At 42.8% G+C, this 22,905-nt stretch overlaps 1 protein-coding gene across 10 annotated transcripts in view; it reads left to right on the plus strand.

Moving 5' to 3' along the window:
* TJP1 (tight junction protein 1) overlaps positions 1-22,905 on the plus strand; it is a 326,291-nt gene that overhangs the window by 251,408 nt on the left and 51,978 nt on the right. For all 10 annotated transcript variants that reach the window (XM_081838649.1, XM_081838645.1, XM_081838646.1 and 7 more), the window contains 4 exons: positions 3,865-3,921; positions 11,904-12,028; positions 13,381-13,483; positions 21,778-22,057. In XM_081838649.1, the coding sequence (XP_081694775.1) occupies positions 3,865-3,921; positions 11,904-12,028; positions 13,381-13,483; positions 21,778-22,057 (565 nt within the window). The remainder of the gene's footprint in view (positions 1-3,864; positions 3,922-11,903; positions 12,029-13,380; positions 13,484-21,777; positions 22,058-22,905) is intronic.

Here is a 22,905-nt window from a genome sequence, read left to right on the forward strand (position 1 = left end):
TGATTAGAATGCTTTGTGCGGTATATTTGATGCTTAGATGCTTAGATGCAGTATATTAGATATTAGATGCTTTCAAATATTCAAGAGTTGCTGCAGAAAAAGATGCATCCTCAGGGGCTGATCCTCACCTCTTTCCCTGCCTTTGTCCTGGGACCTGGGTGTGGTCCTGGGTTGGTCATGCTTCTTCCCTGTCCTGTGAAGTGAGCTTGGGCCATCAGATGGGTCTCTGCTCGCCTTTGACTCCTTTGCTCAGATCTTGCCCCAGGGAATGGGTACGTGCAGATAAGAAGGCTGGATTTTACAATTTTGTAATAACCAGCCAGATCTTGGGTTCTGGACTTCTTTGTGAATAATAAAGCAGTTTAGTCACTAATTTCTGTTCCTGCTTGCATTTTCTGTTTTGTTTTAAATATGTGCTCTTTTGAGTCTGACATATGTTATGACTTACAAGAAGCAAGGCATTTAAAATTCCAGCCTGCCTTTGGTTTGAAAGCAGGAGTAGATAATACTGGACAGGAAAAAAGAAATTAATTGCTTTTCTCCCACATAAGATAAAAAGGGCCCCGTAAACCAGCCAATCATTTCCAGGATTACTTTCCTGAGTCCACAGCTGAGCATGTTCCCTGAAAGGACCATTTTGCTAACTGAGATACAGAAACACGATTGGGAGGAAACGCTTCTCTTGATGCTGTTGTCTCTCTGTTAACAGGCAATATCTTAAACAGTTCTCAAAATGTACAGGTTTTTTTTTATCAGTAGTTGCCAGTAGTAGCAACAAAGCAAAATTGTACAGAGTATTGAATTGGCACTTCTTAACTATTCAAATAAAAATCAGGTGTAAAAACTGGAGCAAAGTTGGATTTTTGCCCCCCACCCTCCAGTAAATATTTAAACAAGAGTTCCAGAAAAGCAGTACTTTGCTTAAATATCATTATATAACTTTGGCTATGTTCCCACAATCTGATAAGAATGGAATGTGGTTTGTTTACAAAGTTTTCAACTAACTTTCCAATGGATTTATGTCTTCCAAGATTATGGTTTCTGCAGGCAGGAGTCACTTTTAACCTGATAATATTGGAGAAATCTATTTAACAAAACAACTGCATCAGTTAGTGACTATGCCCGGACAGAATTGGGATAACTCAAGCTTGAATTCCTTTTTTAAAAATGCAAATGTTGAAGGGGGTAGTATTTAGTCTGTGGCTTGTTTTTGCCAGGGCTAAACTTTTTAAACTGGCAGAATGAGGACACCCAAAGAAGCAGAGGGAACAAATAACTAATTCTAGTGGAAAGGCCGGGAACAGGCTTAGGATTCTATCCTGTGCATGTACTAAAGTGTACATGGGTTTGGGCGAGTGGTAGTAGCTTCATTGGTTGTGGGTCAAGGAATAAAAAATAAAAATTTATTCTGAAATCTACTGGTTTCACACCACGTAGAATATTTGGTTTTCAGAAGAAGTATTCTGATACCCCCTTTGAGTATTTATATACTCTTACAAGGGAAATCTGTTTAACTGCAAGCATTTGAATCTTTCTATTTAAGCAAAATAACAATGCTGGCAAAATAACAACGCTGGCTTCAGTTTTTGGAGGGCCCTTGGGCAAGGCCTTACTGCCCCACTCCCTTTCTGTGGCCAGAGGGAAATCATAGGGCAAGCAGGTGATGGTTTTCCATCTCCTCGCTCTTGCAGTTGTTTTTAGGGTTGGGAGAGCAGGTGAACAGACAGGAAGACCCCAGAGGAGGAAGGAGACAAGTTCCAGAGAGTGGCAGTGGGTTCCACCAGAGTGTGGCGCTTGGCAGGTGCCGAGCTGTGCCAACCCTGCCGCCATCCCTGTGAAAACAGTTCCTTTTTTCCTCTTGGGAAAGACCTCTGCCCTTGGGAAGGGGCATTTTTGAACAGAATTTGATCTTTATATGAAACCTGTCTTACTGCAGGTTGGATGTAGAAAAGAACTGCAGCATTAGTATAAAAATAATAAATGTGTCTTCATTCAATTCAGTCATTCCATCTAGGATTTTACTTTGGGTTTAACAAAGGCTTTGTGGCTGACCTGTCAATGGCCGCTGGACTCTTCATGCCACAAAGTGTCCTGTTTGGGGGGTTTCCTTGCAAAAGGTCTAGACTGAAAGCCCAAGCCACTTCTCATGAATGATAGGTCTTGCAGCAACACAGCTTGGTGTGAGTTCTGCCTGTCCCTCTTTTTTGGCCCATTATGACCATTAATGTTTCATCTTGAAGACTGTGCTTTCTAAACACAACACCACTTACATTTAAAGCAAAACCAAAAGCTGTGCTCTTCCTTTTTTGGTAATCCGGTTTTTAAAATTTGCTCCTATCAATACTCTTTAATCTGGCTGTCTGACATAGAAACCTATTTTGTTCCGCTATGCTGGTATTCACGTGAGAGAAGATTAGCATACACAGAACTGCAGAGTCAGTTAAACGTGACCTTCCTATATAGTACAGTAGCTCAGCATGTCATAATCCATGCCTAGTGTAAAATGTGTGCCAAATAATATTTCTCTCAACAAAGCACCACGGTATTTTTGTAGCCGGGAAGCGGGGAGATGCTTCAATGATAGGTAGCTGTATCTGGGTGTCGGGCACAAACCAGTTTTATTCATTTGCAATGTTCAGTGAAATGCAGAGAGTGCTGATACTATATCAAACATTTCATATGTTTATTGACTCTTAAAAGTCTCGTGCATTCTGCATATTGTGTTGAAAGTAGTTTGAGCTGTTCTCTGATCATTTGTACATTTTCACCCTTTTCAGAATTTTAATTATGGTTTACGGAGGAGGGGAAGCTAGATTGGTTCAGCTTGTTTATTTGATTGCAAATTATTTATCTCTTCCTTCTTTTTTCTGCTGCTCTGGTGGGTAGGGTGGGAGAAGAGCTCAAGGGGCTTTCTTAAAACAGGAGCCCTAATACCACCAGTCTTAAATTCTTACTGAAATAATCCGGGAGAATGTGGATGTTGCATGTTTATCTCTTTGGATGGTTAGTGTAAGATGCCAGAGATTTCATTAGAAGCACTTGCTTGACGCAGTTTTCATTTATGTGGCTTGTGATGGCCATATTTATGTGAAGTGTTTTGAAAGTGTGTTTTAAGCGCAGTTAAATGGTGGGCAGAGAAATGCAACCCACTAGTATTTGCCACTGTAGGGGATGCATCATATCAGTACATAAGGAAATAATGTTAAAGAAGAACTGAAGGCATGTGATAATGGGGACTAGAAGAAATTTGTCACTTTGTGTTCCCTGAATATGGGTTGTCAACTATATCAATAAGTATTTTTTTAAAAGAGGATTGACTATCTGGGTTTTCTGTATTGTATGACTTCTTTGTAAAACATTAAAAATTAAGAGTGGCTGAGCTAGACAAAGCATGACACGTTAATTTTGTAGTTATTCATGCTGAAAATAGAGGAATTGATAAGAAGAGTTTATAGGAAGAGTTGACAACTGTCCATGTATTCCAGTTAAACACAGGATGTTCCACTGATCAACTATGTGAATTTAATTCAAAAACAAAACAAAAATGTTATCTGTCTGCCTTCATTTTATTCACTGTTACAAAGATCCAAAGCCATTTTGAAAACACATGTACATTTTAAAGTCCTTATTAGTACACTGTCTTTATTAGTGCAACCAAGGTATCACAAAATATTGTGCAAACTTTCAAGTTCTCCAGAAATCTTCCTCAGGTTAGTTAGTAAAGAAAGCAAGAAAGGAGAGAGGAAATATTTGGCTGGCTGTAAAGTCATCTCTGTCTGCATCTTGTAAGACTACACTTGTACTTGGATTGTTAGCAACGGCAAGAAAGTAATCTTGATTACTTTTTCCTTCCCTTTTAATCAGAGCACAACAATGGAAGAAACAGCTATATGGGAACAACACACAGTGACGCTTCACAGGGTAAGTTTCTGCAATTATAGATCTGTGTTCATAACTCAGGATACTGTCAGCTCTTGAAAACAATAGCAAAAATCCAGATGTCCGGAAGGAAAAAGAAAGGAAACTAGTTGTGTCATATTCCGTTGTTTGAAATTAGTGTGATTGTCAACTGCTTATAATAGTTTATTTATAGTCTCTTGACCACCTTTCTGTAGCAGCACTCCAGGGTTAGGGGCTGCTAGCTTGCCTCTTGTTCGGACAAGAGGGAGCTGGATCCCCTTCCCTACTTTAACTTCAGCTATCCAACAGTGAGCAGATCCTTCGCATTTCCAGAAGTAGAGCATATCCTTTGAAAGCAGAAGGTCCAGCATCTCCAGGGGAGCTGAGAAAGGCCCTGCCTAAAACACCAGTTTTTCTCAGTCAGTGTAAGCGATACTGACCTAGGTGGACAAGTCATCTGCCCCAGTAAAAGGCTTTCTCATGTCCAGGTTCTGCAGAAATGCCCAGAAAGCATCATTGGACAGAATATTGAGCTTCATAAAGAACACTGGACTTCTTAAAGGCTTCAGTTCTTATTGAACTTTTTTATTTATTTCCTGTTGTTCTCAGTGCTAAGTAGAATTTGATGGCTCGGGACTCAATACAAACCCCCAACATTGTACAGAAAGAGAGCAAGACTGAGGTTTTCCTGGGAGGAAGCTGGATCTAGTTACAGAGGTTCTGAGCACAGATAAAGGGGGCAGGGGGCCAAATATTTAAATAGAAATGGTATTAGCTTCCCAAGGAAGTCACAAGTGGCCAAGAAGTCTAGATGACTGGGGGAAGACTGTTAAGTAGTAGGACAGAACAAAGCTCCATGCTTTCCTCATAGAATGAGAAGGCAATAGGAAGTGTCAACAGCCAGCCAACTTTGCTGAAACTGCTGGACCAAGCAGTGCTGGTAAAGGGACACAAATCACAAGGGAGTGTAGATGTATGCATACCTGTTGTAGGCCCTTTTCCTGCAGCCAGTTTTGCGGCTTGGGATCCCAGGAAGGACAAGAGCATTGTAGCATTTTATTTAATAATTGGTGGCTGCTCGTCCTGCTTGCCAACCCTCCCTGTCCACTAGCCCCTTGGCCAAGTGCTCTAACCCACCACCTCACCCATCCCTTCACAGCACTCCAAGCCCACCCCCTTGGAAAGGAGGCCAGGAAGCACTTCACAGAGCTGCTTGCTAAACTGCTCCCCCCCAACCCCAACCCCCCATTAAACCTTCCTGCAACTGTCTTTAACTGGGAGGGGGCATTTCACAGAGTGAAGCATCTCCCCCCCCCCAATTACAGAGCTCCCCCGGGTGCTACCAGGGCTGCTTCCTCACTCTGCAGTTGGTGTTGCTACGGATAGGACTATCTAAAGCAGTGTTTGACTAAAGCCTTAGATTTTTAGGTGTATAGGAATAAATTTATGCCCCAGCTTTTCAGTATGGCTGACGAGACAAAATAAGTTTCTAGTCCCTAGGATCGAAAAGATACATCCATTCATTTTATTTCTAAAATAAAGGGTGGTGATTAGCAAGAAATAAATGCAATAGCGCAGCATATAAATTAAAAAAGACCCACCATAAAACTAATATATCTTACAATTCAAAATCATGACTCACAAAAATAATTCTCTTTTTTTTTCAAATTTTTTAAATTAAATTTTTCCATAAAATCTCCAATCATACAAATTTTCACATCACATATTTTAGCTTATTGGACCTCCCTCAACTCCTCTGACAATCATCCGTAGTTAAATTTCTATCTTCGCATTCCTTAATTTTAGTATCGCCTTTAAATACAATTTTTCTATCCTCATTTGCATTCTTACAATATTCCTTATTTTTTCACAAAGCTTCTTTAAAACACACTAGCGTTGTGTATTCCTCACATACAGTTTTCAAATATTCTCTAAATTTTCCCCAGTCCTCTAAAAACTTATGATCTCTTTGCAATCTATTTTTTCCAGTTCATTTGTCCAGTTCTGCATAGTCTGTCAGTTTTGTTCTCCATTCTTCCACGGTCGGTACTTCTTCTTGTTTCCATTTTTGAGCCATCAATGTTCTCGCTGCTGTTGTTGCGTACTGGAAGAGTTTACACTCCCTCTTATTTATGTCCGTTCAGGTTATTCCCAGCAAGAAGGTTTCTGGTTTCTTTACAAAGCTATATTTCAGCATTTTCTTTAACTCATTATATATCATTTCCCAGAACCCCTTCACTTTCTTACATTCCCACCACATATGAATAAATGTACCCTCTTTCTCTTTACATTTCCAACATTTGTCACAAGTTTTGTACATTTTTGCTAATTTAACAGGTGTCATGTACCATCTATATACCATTTTCATAACATTTTCTTTTAACGTAGTACATGCTGTAAACTTCAGATTTTCATTCCATATTTTTTGCCAATCTTCCATATCTATATTATACCCTAAGTCTCTGGCCCATTGAATCATTACCACTTTTACTTCCTCATCTAACGTGTGCCATTCCAGTAAAATTTTGTACATTTTTGAAATTATCTTACAATCATTATTAACAATTTCTGTTTGAAATTTTGAATCTTTTTCTTTATACCCTTTTTCTTTCACATCCTTTTTAAACATATCGCTTATCTGATAGTAGTGCAGCCAGTCATATACATGTTCTTTTACTTGCTCGTATGGTTTCAATCTCCATTTCTCTCCTTCTTTCACCACCAACTCTCCATAAGTAATCCATTCGCTCCTCATGTTAGTTTTTTTAACTCCTATAACCTCTAATGGGGATAACCAATGTGGGACCCCCGTTTCTAATATATTTTTATATCTGTCCCAAACTTCAATTAACGATTTCCGGAAGATATGGTTTTCAAACGATTTGTAACCCTTTTTCTTTTCTTTCCATACTTACCTGGCAGGGGAGATACCATGATCACAAAAATAATTCTCAGCTCACTCCTCCTCACATGCCTGACGGAATGAAATAGCTTTGCCAGGTGATGAAAGGCTGGTAAAGAGGGGGACAGTTGCGTTTCTAATGGGAGGGTGTGGATTTGTGCATGGTCAGTGCCTGACGCAAGTCCAAAGGGTGGCTGAGTAAGATATCCAGAGGTTGGAAGAACATTCCTCTCTGCTGAATCTCTTCATGACTGACAGAATATAAAAACAGCTCATGCACACTTGCCTAATTTTATGCAGATTGAAGAATGCCATTGTGTCTCAAAATTATTTGGTTTGGCAAAGGATAGCAAAAGATGCTGCTATAGCTACATTGTGTGCACAGGTCTAAAAACAGGAAGTTCCGTGAACAAGAAACGGGCTTCAAGGAATTCAGCAGCTAGAAAAGAGCCCCCTTCTCTCCCACCTCATCCACATGTGCCACATATTTTTCCACCTTGGCTGTTCCTGACAACATATAAGAAAATACATCCCTCCAAAGTAGCCCCCCCCCTACTTTTCCCAGGTCGCAGGAGGGGTGAAGCCTATAGCATAGGATCAACAGGACAAAAAAATGTCCCTTTAAGTTAAGCACCCTCCAGCTCTGGCCCAGGAATGTAAAATTAGATAAGCTGTTGTGGACTCTTTTCAGTTTGGAATCTCTTGGAGAATATGGAAAAGCCACATTCCTCTTGAAGCTTTATTATGCTTCTTTTTAAATTTCCCACTAAAGAGAAGGAGGAGTGTGTGTGTTTGTGTTATGGGGGGGGGGGCAGTAGCCGTGGACTAGTTATGTGTATGTTGTTCAGAGATGAATTATAGCTGCACAAGTTGGTGCATGATTGGCCACTTTTAAAATGCATGACACACAACATATATTTAAGAGCAGTTTAAACACCAGTCTAGTTGGATTACATCATGGCACCACAAACCACAGTTTAATGCTGTCATAACACTGGAAATTCTAGTATATTGACTCAGTTATGATACAGGTCTCAGCATTCCTTATCCTATCCCTGATGACTGAGTGCTCCAACAGCTTCCTGTCTTGCTGTGCATTAAAAATGCATGGTCCTATCTTGACAATCATTGGCTTCCATAGATTGTGGATTGAAATATAATAGGATTAGATAAAACAATTCAAGCCAATTTTGTGTGTCCCGTCATTGAACACACAAAAAGAAACTGTGTGTGTGTTGGCATCCATCTGTCTCGAGAGACCATTGAATACTACCGTCTTAGAGTTAGCAGTGTCTGCTGTGGCTGTAGAGACCAAAATGGGAGACGTGTGTTATATTGCAGCTGGAGCAGATGAAGGTATCCGGCTTACCTTATCTAGGACAGATAAAAGAAAGGACTCCTTCACACAGTGCATATTTAAACTATTGAACTCTCTTCCACAGGAGGCAGGGATGGCCACTAACCTGGATGGTTGCAGTGATGCTTCTAAATCCCAGTTGCTGGAAACTGCAGGAGGGGCTCTTGTGCTCGAATCCCACTTGTAGGTTTCCCACAGGCATCTGGTCGGCCACTGTGAGAAGAGGACTGACTCTTTATGTTCTTATGACTTCTTCATTCAGTCACCACAGTATGATTGCCTAACAATCTCAGGTTGATTTGTTGCGCCAGTGCGCTGGTGCAGTGAGACGTATACTGCAGTCTAGGGAATAAAGCTTTAAATGAGAGGCCTTCCAAAGTCACACAGAGAACTAGACTGCACCATATGCTCTTCATTCCTGACTGAAAGAGAGCTTTCCAGAGTTTGAAAGTTAGCCTTCTTTCACCAACAGAAATAAGAGGTATTCCTTCATCTCCTTCTTGTCTCAAGTTGGCTGGACTTCTTAAAGGCTGGATTTTGTTTTGTGTGAAGAAGCATCTGTTTTGCTAATTGGATTAGCAAAACCACAGGAGAAGTTGCAACAGACATCATTTTTAAGATTTTTACCAGGAATGGGAGGAGTAATATTTCTTGGCTGGTGGAGATTTTTGCCCAGCTGTAAGTTGGACTGAAATTGTGGCAAGTCCTGATCAAATATTCCTTTGAAAATTTGGAGAAAACTATAATACTTGGAGATAAGGCACACTGTGTTGCATATGGAACATAAGAAGGCCCCTTGGGTATGATGCCATAGAGCTCATTGAGTCTAGTTTTCTGTTTGCTAGTCAGATGTTTCAAAAAGGCTGGCAAGCAGGCCCTGAAAGCAGTCCTCCAGTTGTACCCCCCAGGACCACCCCACTCAGCTCAATCCTCAGTCCCTCGTGTTCAGAGCTATATTGTGTCTGATGTGAACTGTCTGGGTTTATAGCCTTAATATAGGAACACCAGTAAATTAAAACCAAATATTTCACTGAGACTCTTGCATGAAAGATTCTTGCCTTTTGGTGTGTGGTTAAAGAATGCTTTGCATTACCTTTAATGATTATGTGTGTACAAACAATATTTCTATTAAAGGTGGTTCAAGCGCTATCTCCTAAGCTCTTGTTGGGCTCTTGCTGTCAGGGCAGAAGTGAGGACAGAGAAAATGAGGTTCTTTGGTGTGGTGGTGGTTGTTTTGTAGCTCCCCTTTCTACAAAGAGAAAAACATGGTTGGAAAAATTAGGGAATACTGGGTGAGAAATCAGGAGGAGAGTTTTACTCCACTGCCTGATCTGGAGTAAATCTCTGCCTAGTTTGGGAATGGCTCAGGCAGCTGAGATGGCTTTGGATCTGAGCCATTTCCCATCCTCCTCTGCAGCCCCCCAAGCTTCCTCCATTTGATGGGGTCAGGGCCAGAGACTTCCGTGATATCTGAGAGGCGGATCCAATATATATTCTTTAGTCTATTGGAACAACCCTTCCAGCATTCTTAGGATTGTAGACTAAATGCTCATTTTTTAAAAAAAGGTTTCCCTCCGTGAGGTTTTTGGGGTTTATTTTTTAAAACCTCTGGGATCCTAATATTAAAGTCATTGTTAAGCTTGCTCTATGACATCCCCTAGCAAAACCACCAGATGACAACCTTCCTTTTCATTCCTGGTCTTGTTTTCCTAGAGTGCAGCTTACACTTGTGAAACATGAAAAGGAAGTACTATGCAACATACAGAGAGGCATTCATGCAAGATGGAATGCTGTGTCTTCATGCTCCTCTGGGTTTAGAGTTCATTCTAAATTATGGTGGAATATAAAGCACATGAGTTGGCCTTGTAAAAGCTTTCAGGGAAGGAACACCTGGAGAAGCTGCTTCTGTTCTGATGATGGTCTCATCACAGGGAGCGATTAATTTTTAAATTGGGACAGTCATTTGGACTAAAACTAATTCTTAATATTTGTATACCATGTTAGAATTAAAGAGTTGCATGTCCAATTAAAGATACCTTATAAAAGAAACTATTGCATTTCAGCTAATCCATCAATTACATGTGGATGTAAATAATAGTTTTGAACCAAAGCCCACATTTCCATCCATTTTAGATTATGCATGCATGGATCTTAGCAAGCATTGGCTTAGTTCAGAAGTGTTGGGAAGGATTGCTTCTAGCTATTACACTAAGATGCTCTAAACCGCCTCTCCTTCCTATACTGGTGGATGAGATCAAGTGTTTTCACATCCAACTTGAAAACAAGCGAGGGTTGAGCACCTTCTTCCTGAATGCCCCTTTCTTTAAAATGGCAACTCCTGTTGTTTTGGGCATGATATTGCTGGCTCCAACTCCAGTCAGCCAGTGGCCAGAGATTATGGGAGTTGTAGTACACAACATAAGGAGGGAGCCTCATTGGCCACACCTTCCCTACAGAAGATTCCTGTTGCCTGTTTGGTCCAAACCTGCAGCAGGTCTGTAGTCAGATCTAATTAATTGGAATTCAAGGGGAAGTACTAAAGCTTTTAAGATCAGGGAGAATTAGAGTAGACCCCTGTATTATGACTTTCAAATGGTCTTCTCTTTGATAGAAAAAAGTAGCATCCACACCTTTTGCTCCAGATCAAATACACTCAGTTTTCAAGTTAAATGTTCTGGCTTCTCTGTGCGCCTCACCCAAGGGACTTGTGGAAGGGACTTCATGAAAATGGGCCTTGTCAGTAGTGCCACCCCACCCATCTGGGGAATGCCCTCCTCAGGGAGACTCACTCACTTGGTACATCATCATCATCATCATCATCATCATCATCATAATTTATTATTTATACCCCACCCAACTGGCTGGGTCTCCCCAGCCACTCTGGGCGGCTTCCAACAAAATATTAAAATACAATAGTCTGTTAAACATTAAAAGCTTTCCTAAACAGGGCTGTACAGTGTTTAGGTGCCAGACCTTTCTGTTTACCAATGTAACTTCCCATGGTGGTGGTCATCTTTTTAGTGGGGTGAGTAGGACTTGATCCTTATTAGTACATCACTGAATGATCATGTTATCCATTATGTGCTGTTAAGTGTTTTCATTCTTTTCTGATTTCAAACTGTTTTTATGTCCCATACTTTATTCTTGTCAAATTGATTTGAGACTCTTTATTGTAAAAGGAAACTGGTAGGTCAAAGAGAGAAACAATACAGCCTCTACAAACTGAACTAGACTATTTGTGATTATCACTGTCTTGCATCCATGTCTTGGGGATGCTGTGACATTGAATGTATTATAGGCTGGTTTCTGTCTCTGAGAGGAAGGAAGAGAATGAAAGGCTGAGAGCAACAGGTTGTGAACTGAAAAAATTGAGAGCCTCAGGATGTTTTCTTGGTATAAAGTTGTTGCTTTGTTCAAAATCCTGATACCTGCATTTTGAAATACAGTGGTACCTCGGGTTACAGATGCTTCAGGTTACAGACTCCGCTAACCCAGAAATAGTACCTCGGGTTAAGAACTTTGCTTCGGGATGAGAACAGAAATCATGCTCCGGTGGCGCTGCAGCAGCGGGAGGCCCTATTAGCTAAAGTGGTGCTTCAGGTTAAGAACAGTTTCAGGTTAAGAACGGACCTCCAGAACGAATTAAGTACTTAACCCGAGGTACCACTGTAGATGGTATAAACGTTATCTGTTACATGAACTTGTTGATACCTCTAATCCAAGCTTCTTTCTGGTCTGTCATAGGCTCCTGGATTTGGGTTTGGTATTGCAATATCTGGTGGAAGAGATAATCCTCACTTCCAGAGTGGAGAAACATCTATTGTTATATCCGATGTGCTCAAAGGAGGCCCAGCAGAAGGACTACTACAGTAAGTTAATTTTGGGGAGTGGAGCTGTATGGGGATGGTTTATTCCTGCTTATCGTCTTATCCTCTGTTCCTGTAAGTGTTGCTGTAAAATTAATTCTTCCTCTCCTTAACCATTGTTGAAGGAATAGGCTTGACTCGAGGATCGTATCTCCTTCAATCAGGTCATACTCACACCATAAATTTAAATCCTATGACTTCCCACAAAGAATCCAGTGAGTTGTAGCTTAACGGTGCTGGGAATTTTATTGGTAAAACCTATTTGGTGTTTCGCAATTTTCTGACTAGTTGCAGGACCTTAGCCAGACCTAGCAGAGTAAACGCAGAATCCACGGAAGCAATTGGCAACTTGGCTGCAGACAGGATAGACAAAGCAGGAACCAGGAACTTGTAGTTAGGTGTTTATTATATACAGTGGACTATTTACAGGAACAGAACACGGATCTTTAGCTTGCTCTCTCATACACGACTCACGTCCTACACTGAACTCCTGAACTAACACATTCCAGTTAGTAGGCTGTTAATTATCACTCCCTTGAGAGAGCTTGACCAATCAGGGAGCTGTCTCCATGCCTCTGTTATCACCAGGCAGACTTACTCCTTCAGATTGCCTTCTGGCTGTCTGCCAAACCTTAATTGACTCTGTGTGAGGAGCTGCATGTACACAGATTCCCAAAATTTTTTAGCTGTGTGGTGGGTAAACTACAGTTCCCAAGATTCTTTGGGGGAGAGCATGACTGAAATAAAGTGGTACAAATGTGATTTAAATGTATGGCAGGATTGTGACCTTTTTCCTCTCCCTCTTCTCTGTGCATCCTCGATCCCCCCCCCCCCCCGCTTCACTTCACCATGGTTTGCCATTGCCTGCATGGGTGTGACCGTCAAACACAATTTGCTCCTAAGCTTGGTTTTGGCATCCAGTTTCAAATACAGGTTTGAGGAAACCCTGTTTGCCGTTGACTGTGGCTAATGTTGGTGTGAACTTAAAGGGGTCATGATTGGCCCAAAAGAAGTTCAAGCGTTGGAGGAGGCAGTGTGCAGTCCTCTTGCAGCTGGCCCATTTCCTCCCTCTTAACAATGTTTATGGGATGGAGAAGTGTGTCTGAAGTCTCAGAGCTGGTGGCATCAACTTTTAAAAATATAGCAGAGGAACTTCAGAAATGTAGAAGCACATGATGAATATTACGAACAAAACATTCTGATAACTTTGTGGAAGAGAAGATCTGCATCCACAAAGCACCTCTCTTGGAGTGGGGCTATAGAGCATAGTAATAGTAAGCTTTGCTTGTTTTCTTCAAGGCTTTTTCTTTACTCTTTTACCAACAAGCTTCTTACTTATTTTAATTTTTTTCCAGGGAGAATGACCGTGTTGCAATGGTCAATGGTGTTTCTATGGATAATGTGGAGCATGCTTTTGCTGTTCAGCAGCTGAGGAAAAGTGGTAAAAATGCCAAAATTGTAAGTTGGTGCTTTATCCTATACTCCTAGATGTGTGCGCAAAGTATTCATATACCAGAATTGCTCAAATAAAATGATTGCAGCCTTGATGGTGGGTTCATTGACATCTGTCATACAATAGCACAAAACTTGTAAAATAGCTAACGTCTTTTAGCAAAAATTTATGTGTGCTTGAACTGCTCTAGACATTTTAGCGGGTGAGGGGGTGGGGGAATGAAACCCTAAAGCAGATTTGATTACTTACTAGCTGGGGCCACAGGGGATATGCTGAGCCTTCCCATGGTATCCACTGATTGCAGCCCCAAACCTCTTCCTGCATTTACTGCCTAGTAATGAACAGCAGCTAAAGAATACACTTGGGAGTAAAATGGTAAAGGTAAAGGACCCCTGGACAGTTAAGTCCAATCAAAGGTGCTCAACTCGCTTCAGGGCGAGGGAGCCGGTGTTTGTCCACAGACAGTTTTCTGGGTCATGTGGCCAGCATAACTAACTCGCTTCTGGTGCAACAGAACACCGTGATGGAAGCCAGAGCGCATGGAAACGCTTGGGAGTAACGGTAGGAAGTGGGGATCTGCCCTTCCTCTACAACCCTGGGCTAATACTATTTAGCCTTGCTCTTTGACCTACACCAAACACAGCTTCTGTGTGGAGATAATTGGGAAGCTTTCCTTGTTCCTTCTCATGCCGTGAAGGAAGAGGGAGAAAGGCCAATCTTTGGAAGAGGCAGTCTGGGCCCATTCCTCAGCCTTTCTCCATAATGGATGAGTCGGGGAACATAGTGTGAAAGAGAGGGTTGGGATTTTCATTTTCTTGCTCCATATCAGGTGTGGGCTTAAGTCAGTCTGTTACTCAGGTGGAAGAACCTACCCCAGCTGAGACTGAAAACAGCATTGTTCAAGCATGCTTTATAAGCTGCCTTTAATTCATTAGTTGCGGGAAAGACAGAATATAGCTCTCAAGGGACGTGGGTGGCACTGTGATCTAAACCATTGAGCCTCTTGGGCTTGCCAAACATATGGTCAGCAGTTCGAATCTGCACGACGGGGTGAGCCCTTCTCTGTCCCAGCTCCTGCCAACCTCTCTGTTTGAAAGCTTACCATTGTGAGTAGATAAGCAGGTACCGTTGTGGTGGGAAGGTAAACAGTGTTCCCATGTGCTCTGGCACTCATCACATCCTCTGTGTGCCAGTAACAATTTAGTCATGCTGGCCACATGACTTGGAAAAGCTGTCTACGGACAAACACTGGCTCCCTCAGCCTGAGAGCAGAGATGAGCGCCACACCCCATAGTCTAATTTGACTGGACTTAACCATTCAGGGGTCCTTTGCCTTACTTTTACCTATATGACTTATGACTTATTGGGAACAGAGGCACAAAATGTTCAGCAGTGCAGAAACCTCACTGTGCCTTCTAAAACTTTTGGCACAGGTTTGCATGTTTGATCTGCTTATCAGCACTTGCGGGTTCAAAGTTGAAGCAGGGAGGTGGAGCTTTGATGATTCAGGCAGGGGAGCTGGAAACAGGAAAGGAATGTGTTTGCTTTGCAGAGCTAGCATTCCAGGACAAATTGTCTGCAGGCAGTGTTGCTGAGCAAAGTGGGTCTAGGTCTAAATTGTGCCCACACAAGGCTCTCTGTGACCCTGCTCCTTGGCAGCATTGACAAGCAGGATAGCACATGTGCAAAAATGTCTTAAGGCTTAAGTAAGCAGTCCATTGGGATGTGCTCCGGGTACTCTACAGCTAGCACTGGGCTAGAGTTGTTGTGCAAATCAAGCAAACTCCATCTTGGATGTCTAGGTTTTCTGCAGAATTCTGAACATGCAGAGTTCACATAGAATTCCTCTGCAGAGCTTTCTCCGTTCCCAGATGAAACCTGATCAGGTTTACGATTTTCATTCATTTGTGCGTTTCATTCATTTTGTACTCTTAACTAAAATGTTAAAATACACATAAGCAGGGCATGTGGCAAAAACCCCCCACCACTATTCAAGTTGATAGAGTAAAGCACTGTGGAGAGTATACCATTTCAAAAGACCAAGGGGATGTCCACCTGTGCAATGGGTGAGCAATCTAAAATGAACAGCAGGGCTTGTGTGGCTGCAGTGAGCAAACAACAGAGAGCCTTGGAGAGAACGTGAAGAGGGATATATCCAAAGATGGATATGAGATGCTATAGGAGAAGAAACTCAAATGTAGAGAGACTGTTAGATCATGATGAAACTTGGCATACTGGGGCTGATGTGAGCTGTAGTCCAAAATATCAATCTAGTGGAGGACACTAGATTGACCGAGGCTGCAGTATCCTGTCCTCAGTGTCCCCCTTTTCTATAGATCACCGAAGGAACTGTAAGCACTGAGGGCAAGGCCTCAGTACCCATCCCCAAAGTCTCAGGTTCCCAGTATTCATTGCTTCTCCTTAGTCTGTCTTCATAGCAAGGCAGAATTGTGCCTAGCTTTTCACATGCCCTAGGTATTGAATGGCTGTACTTTCCTCTCATGCCTCAACAAGCAGCTTTTTCCTTCATTCTCAGTGCATACTATTTGCCACTGCATGGTGCAATTATATTGATTCCTGCTATTCTTTCAGACAGAATGCATAGATAGCTTTTTCTTAAATCTGCAAAACAACCCGTCATCAGCAATAGATCAGTCTGTCTTGTGGTAAACAATTGCAACGCTGTATTGTGTGAAAAATCGTAACACACTCATTGTTCCTCACATAGAGCGCATTGTAGTAATGAAATCATGAGGTTACCGGTGCATGGATTGCTGTGGTCAAGCCATCCCGATCCTGGAATGGCCATAGCTGTTCTGCTAGTCAAAGCTGGTGAAAAGCACTTTTAGTACCGAAGAACACTTGTGCCTCCAGTGGCACAGTGGGATTTCGTAGCATCCATAGACTTTGCACCTGCTCCTTCAGGGCAGACAACTTACCAACTTCATGGATCCACAGAGCCTCTGTCTTCCCAGATTCAGACTCAGTTTGTTAGAACACCACTGGATCCAAGCACCGGTCAAGCGCCTGCACAGCCATTCCCAGTTCAGACGTTACCTCACTCCAAAACTTCTTATGCCTACTCCCAACAGTGTCAGACAGAAGTTAAATAGCATTGGGGACAGAATAGTTACCCATTTCACCTCATGCCTCAAGAACCAGGGGGCTGAGAAAACCCTCAGGCTACGTTGAATTCTGCACCCGTCCCATGAGATCAGACTGGACCTTCTGCAGAACGGTGCAGCTGATACGCATCTCCGAGAGGCTGTCCTGGAGGATAACAATCATCAGTGGTCTCAAAAGCTAATGAGAAGTAGAAGCAGCAAGGTCTCTCTTCCAGTAAGATCCTCCATCAGGGCGACCAAGGCCAATTCCATCCTGAGCCTGGGCTGAACCCAGATTGCAATGGGTCTGGATAATCTGTTTCCTCTGAGAGGGCCTGCAACTGTGCCACCGGGACCCTGTCAGGTACCTTGCCCCCACCTCCGTCAAGGCAAGAGGCACCAGCCCCTCATGCAAAGACACAGTCACTGCACCTGGGACCCACCCAGTCATTCCCCATGACTAGCAAGCATTTTGTCAGAGTAACCAGGCTGCAAAAACTGAAACTGATCCTACAAAGCATGGCATTGAAAACCTCATTTCGAGCTGCATCTGTCATGGTGTCTAGCTCACTACAGGGGCAGACCTGTTATCCTCAACGTGCCTGGGAAGCAAAGAACAGAAAGTCTCTTGGCCTTCAGACTTAGTCCTAGACTCCAACCACCTATACAGGTGCCAGTAGCCTATGGACCACCTTGAAGTGTTCTGCTGGGGTAGAGGCAGCAAAGGGTCAAAAGGCCTACACTAAACAGTGGTTTGGAGGGTCAAAAGTATGCTTTGGGCTTGTGTGCTGCTTCTTATTTTCTCACATGCTAGTTTCCTTCTCTCCCTTTTTGGTTTTTCATGATGAAGTGGGTTTTCAGACTGTAGTTGGTAGGTTAGTACTAGCGATAAGTCTGCCCAATTCAAATTTTCACAGCAACTTGTGATTTGGCAGTCTGATGGCTGACTTGAGTCAGTAGGTTGAGCTTGATCGTATCTTTGCTGCTTCTTGTGACTTGTTTAAGTATAAGCCTGAAAGATATCCTGAGCTTGAAACCCAAACAATCTTACTGCTAGTAAGAGGTGTTGGGTAGTATGTGGCAGATTATATATTTGCAGACAGGAGTGGGGTTGCCTGAGGGTAAAAGGGGTTTGTGCATGTATCTCTGCAAATGTCACCTGTAGCTCTGGGCAATGTTTGGATCATTTCCCCCCTCTCCTGTTTGGCTTGTAAGTCTTACCTGCATGATGCAGAATATTTATCTAGCTTACTAGGTCACTTGACAATTTTCATGTAAGCAGTGTCTGAGGCAGATGATCATAAACTGTAGGCTACGCTACCCCTTCCTCCCCTGCTTAACCTCATGGAAGTTGAAAAATCCTTGGTTGTTACTTGAGAACACCATGCACACTCCTACACTATACTTTGGAGTACACAAAGAATATTGTTAACCCTCAGAATTACGTTTGATCATAAAAACAGCTTTGTGCTTTTCTCAGTCTGAAAGAAAGTTGAATTCCTCAGTTTTGAGGACAAATGTGTTGCTCTGCAGCAGGTTTTTGTTTTGTTTTGATGGCTTGCCAACGATACTACAAAGGTCTGTATCGCATGCCTATTGACACAGCACATTATGAGAGACTAAGCCACTTTCCACTCCAGCAGTCTTGTCAAGCATTGAAATATTGATGAAGTTGCAGTGTCTGTAGATTATGGGATTCTTTTATATGTTTTGCCCTTTCTCAGAACCTGAGAATGCCCCCTTCCGTTTTTGGGTGGGTGGAGAAAAACTTCATTGAGGACAGTGGTAGGGATGATGTGCTTGGATGTATCTAGGGGTCGTAGACAACTTTGTGCTGTTTTTTAAACAGCTTATCAGCCACCTTGTTTGACTGTGATAAGGTATATCAATCAGTCATCAATCAAGTTTATTAGGAGATCAAATGCAGGTTATAGCCAGACAAAAACAATCACACAGCACAGCACAGTGCAGTGCAGTGCATCGCCCTACCACAGCTCCATCAGAGAGGGAGAGGGGGCTGTCAAAGAAATTTTGGAGTACAGACCTACGCTAAGTTACTTGGAAGTAAGACCCATTAAAATATGCATTGGATTGCAACCTTAGCTGATCAATCTTTTAGTAAACTAAGTTGACATGTTTTTGCATATGGATAAGACAGTAGTTCTGATTTTTAAAAGTATTCTTTTATAGCAGGGCAGGATTCTACAAGCCCCTAGATGGTCTCCCTGTTCTGCTGCAGAATTTAGAATGCTTTTTTTAAAAGAAGCATTCAAGAACCTATCTTCAAATTATAAAGCATTGTGAAACTGGCTTCTATAGAGATGCCATTGTCTCTCAAAAACAATGGTGCAAGTGAAGCTTTTTGTTAGACCATGGGTAGTGACTTTGGTGCTAGACTGATCCCTGATGCTTGGCCAGACTGGCTAAGGTGAGTAAGGCCACTGAAAGTTTTCAGGCTTAAGTGTTCAGTGTGGTGCTGCGGAGCGGGGGAGAGAAGCTGCCCTAATTCTTCCTAGAACACCTGTGTGACACCATCATTCTTACTACTTTCAAAACCTTCCTCAAGACCAATCTTGCCCATGAAGCCTTTAGCACAGTCTCACGGTTCCCATGCCCTGCTGATTCTAAGCTTAAGCACATGTAACTAACCGACCCACATATTCATCCATGTTTATCTCTGCATTCTCTTCCCTCCCTTTTAGTAAGTTAAGGTAAAGGTACCCCTGCCCGTACGGGCCAGTCGTGTCCGACTCTAGGGTTGTGCGCTCTTAAGAGGCCGGGGGCCAGCGCTGTCCGCAGACACTTCCGGGTCACGTGGCCAGCGTGACAAAGCTGCTCTGGTGAGCCAGCACCAGCGCAGCACACGGAAACGCCGTTTACCTTCCCGCTATAAAGCGGTACCTATTTATCTACTTGCACTTAAGGGTGCTTTCGAACTGCCAGGTGGGCAGGAGCTGGGACCGAAAGACGGGAACTCACTCCACCGCGGGGATTTGAACCGCCGACCATACGATCGGCAAGTCCTAGGCACGGAGGTTTTACCCACAGCGCCACCCGCGTCCCTCCCTTTTAGGGGTAATTAAAATTATAGAATCATAGAGTTGGAAGGGACACCAAGGGTCATCTAGTCCACCCCCTGCAATGCAAGAATCACAGCTAAAGCACCTATGACAGATGGCCCTCCTCCGCTTACAAACCTCCAGGGAAGGAGAGTCAATGACCACACGAGGAAGACCATTCCACTGCTGAATCGCTCTTACTGTCAGAAAGTTTTTTTCTGATCTTTAGTCAGATTCTCCTTTCTTGTGATTTGAAGCTATTGGTTCCAGTCCTCCCCTCCAGAGCAGGAGAAAACAAGCATGCTCCCTCTTCCCTGTGACAGCCCTTGAGATATTTGCAGGTGGCTATCGTATCTCCTCACAGTCTCCTCTTTTCCAGCTCCTTCAAGCTGTCCTCATAAGGCTTAGTTTGCAGACCCTTGATCACTTTGGTCTCCCTCCTCGAATTCTGTGCCCTGAATTGGACACAGTATTCCAGGTGTGGTCTGACTAAGGCAGTATAGAGTGGGACTGTGATTTCCCTTGATCTTGATGCAGCCTAGAATAGCATTAGCCCCCCCCCCCCGCTGCATCACACTGCATCAACTTGTGGTCCACCAAGACCCCTTAGATGCTTTTCACATGTACTGCTAGTAAGCCAGGTGTCCTCCATCCTATATTTGTGCAGCTGGTTCTTCCTGCCTAAGTGCAGGACCTTACATTTGTCCCTATTGAAATTCATTTTGTTAGCTTGCGCCCAGTTCTCCAATCAGTTAAGGACATTTTGAATTCTGGTTCTGTTTCTGCAGCATTAGCTACCCCTCCCAGTTTGGTGTCATCTGCAAATTGGATGAGCATCCCCTCAATTCCTTCATCCAAGTCGTTTATAATGACACTGAACAACAACAGACACAGGACAGAACCCTGCAGCACCCCGCTTGTCACTTTTTCCAGGATGACAAGGAACTCTTAATGAGTACTCTTTGGGTTCAGTCAGTCAGCCAGCTACAAATCCACCTAACAGTTACCTTGTTCAACCCACATTTACCAGCTTCCTTGCAATAATATCAGGAGGGTATTTCCACAAAATTAAGTTTTTCTTTACGACTGAAGTCCACACTGTGGTGTTTTTTTGTCACACAATTGAACAGTGAGGTTGGTGTGTGGGAGAGGAGCACTTCAGCTCTTCACTGCCTCCCACCTCACCAGGATGCCAGCTCATTTTCTTTTGCCTCTTCTTCCAGTGTTCTGTAACATTGCAGGGGTCTGCTGAGAGTTACCTTTTGGCTCCCATGTGGCATCTAAATGTTGATGAAAATGTTGGCTATCCTATTTCCTTATTCTGTACAGGCACTCATGCTTTGCATTAAGGGCTTCGGAAGGAATCTATTATTGTTGTTGTTTATTATTGTTGTGATTTCAGGAATCTTTGTACTAAAAGATATCTGTGTGGGAGGTCTCATGTATTACTCAGAATTCAGGAAACCTCTATTCTGGGTTTTCCCAGCAAAGTCACGACTCTGACTCGATGGGATATCACTCTGCTGGACATAACCTTCTGGCCTCTTACTGCTCCTTCCCCAGAATGGATGGGACAAAGCAGTCTGGCCTTTGGGAAGCAAGTGACCCTTTTGTCTGCCAGTCTTTTGTAATGTAGTCTGCTGTTTTATTGCCTTTTTTGATAATAAAGTTTACTTGACCATGGTTCCCATTTTTCCTGGGTGATATCCATCTAAATCATGCTCTGAGTAGACCTACTGAAACCAGTAGACATAAGTTACATAAATTCATTTATTACACTGAATACTTTGAATATGACCCACTGTTTAAGTTTTAATGTTTTTCTAAGCCACCTTGAGTGTATTTTGGGAGCAGAAAGGTGGGGTAAGAAAATGGAATGAAATGAACAATTACTACATATTTTCTTCCTGAATATTCCCCTCAGAAACTAAAAGAGTTAAGAGTTTGCCACCACTAGATAAGAATGAAATCTACTATGGTGGTAAGCCAGAAAGAAAATTACTAGCATGAGCACAACTATAAATTCTGAAGGGTGCATGCAAAATGTGTATGTCCAAAACATTATAATTTCTAGATTTACGTTGTAGGTAGTTTGCATTTTATCAGAAAGTGAAAGATTACTGTTGTACGTTACAGACCATCCGAAGAATGAAAAAAGTTCAGATTCCGGTAACTCGGACAGATCCAGACCCAGTCTCTGAAAATGATGAGGACAGCTATGAAGAGGATACGCACGACCCCAGAAGTTCCCGCGGAGCTTCAAGTGTGAGCCGGAGGCACGAGAAGAGCTGGGTGAGGGACCGAAGTGCAAGCAGGGAAAGAAGTTTATCGCCGAGGTCGGATAGGAGGTCGGTGGCTTCCAGCCAGCCCGCAAAACCTACAAAAGTCACACTGGTGAAATCCAGGAAGAATGAAGGTACATTGTGACTCAGCAGTAGGACTCAAAAGATAAAGTGTTCCCTGACTTTGCACCTCATGCCATGTTTTAACCAAACAAGTTTTTAAACTTTGTATGCTCTTTAATAGTTTGGATTAGTCTTCTCCAACCTGGTGCCCTCCTGGTCTTTTAACTACAACTCTCATCAGCATGGCCATATCCGTTTGGTGCTTGATGGGAGTTGTGGTCCAAAACATCTGAAGGGCAGCAGGTCAGGGAAGGCTGCATCAGAAGGAAATAGGATGTTTCCATTTATCCATTTGCCCCAAAGACTTTTTTTTAACTGGCCGATCAGCCATAATGTGTATGTTGTACTTTGAGAGTCAGTTGGCTTCCTGGGAGAGGAAGTAAGAGGGAGTTGTCTTTCCTCCTCTCTTGTGTGCCACTTACCACTAGCTTGACAGAGCCATTCTGGAGAGAAATGGTTCAAGTCTGGCATATATATAGGAGAGTTTAGTTTCTACATCTGGGTATGGTTGAGGAAGGCAGATTGGGGAGGATGACCGTCCTAAATGAGGGCAGAGTTTAGTCCTGCTACAAGGCAAGATGAGAAAGTCTCCCCGCAATTGTTAAGCTGGTAGAAATCTGAACTGTGCTCATGGGCCATGGAAGCCCCTTTCTATCAACAGAGGTGCAGCCACCTGTTTACACTGCAAAGAAGGGTACACATAGTATCTGCAGGAAGATGTTTGGAAACAGAAACCATTTTTCATTGGTTTGATGTATGCACATACCTTTCAACTTGAGGTTGGGGCTTCATTTCATAGAATCAATAGAATTGTAGAGTTGGAAGAGAACTGCCCCCCTCCCCTGGTCATCTAATCCAG

The sequence above is a fragment of the Podarcis erhardii genome (assembly GCF_964252035.2).
Source record: "Podarcis erhardii genome assembly, chromosome: 14".
Taxonomy (NCBI): Eukaryota; Metazoa; Chordata; class Lepidosauria; order Squamata; family Lacertidae; genus Podarcis; species Podarcis erhardii.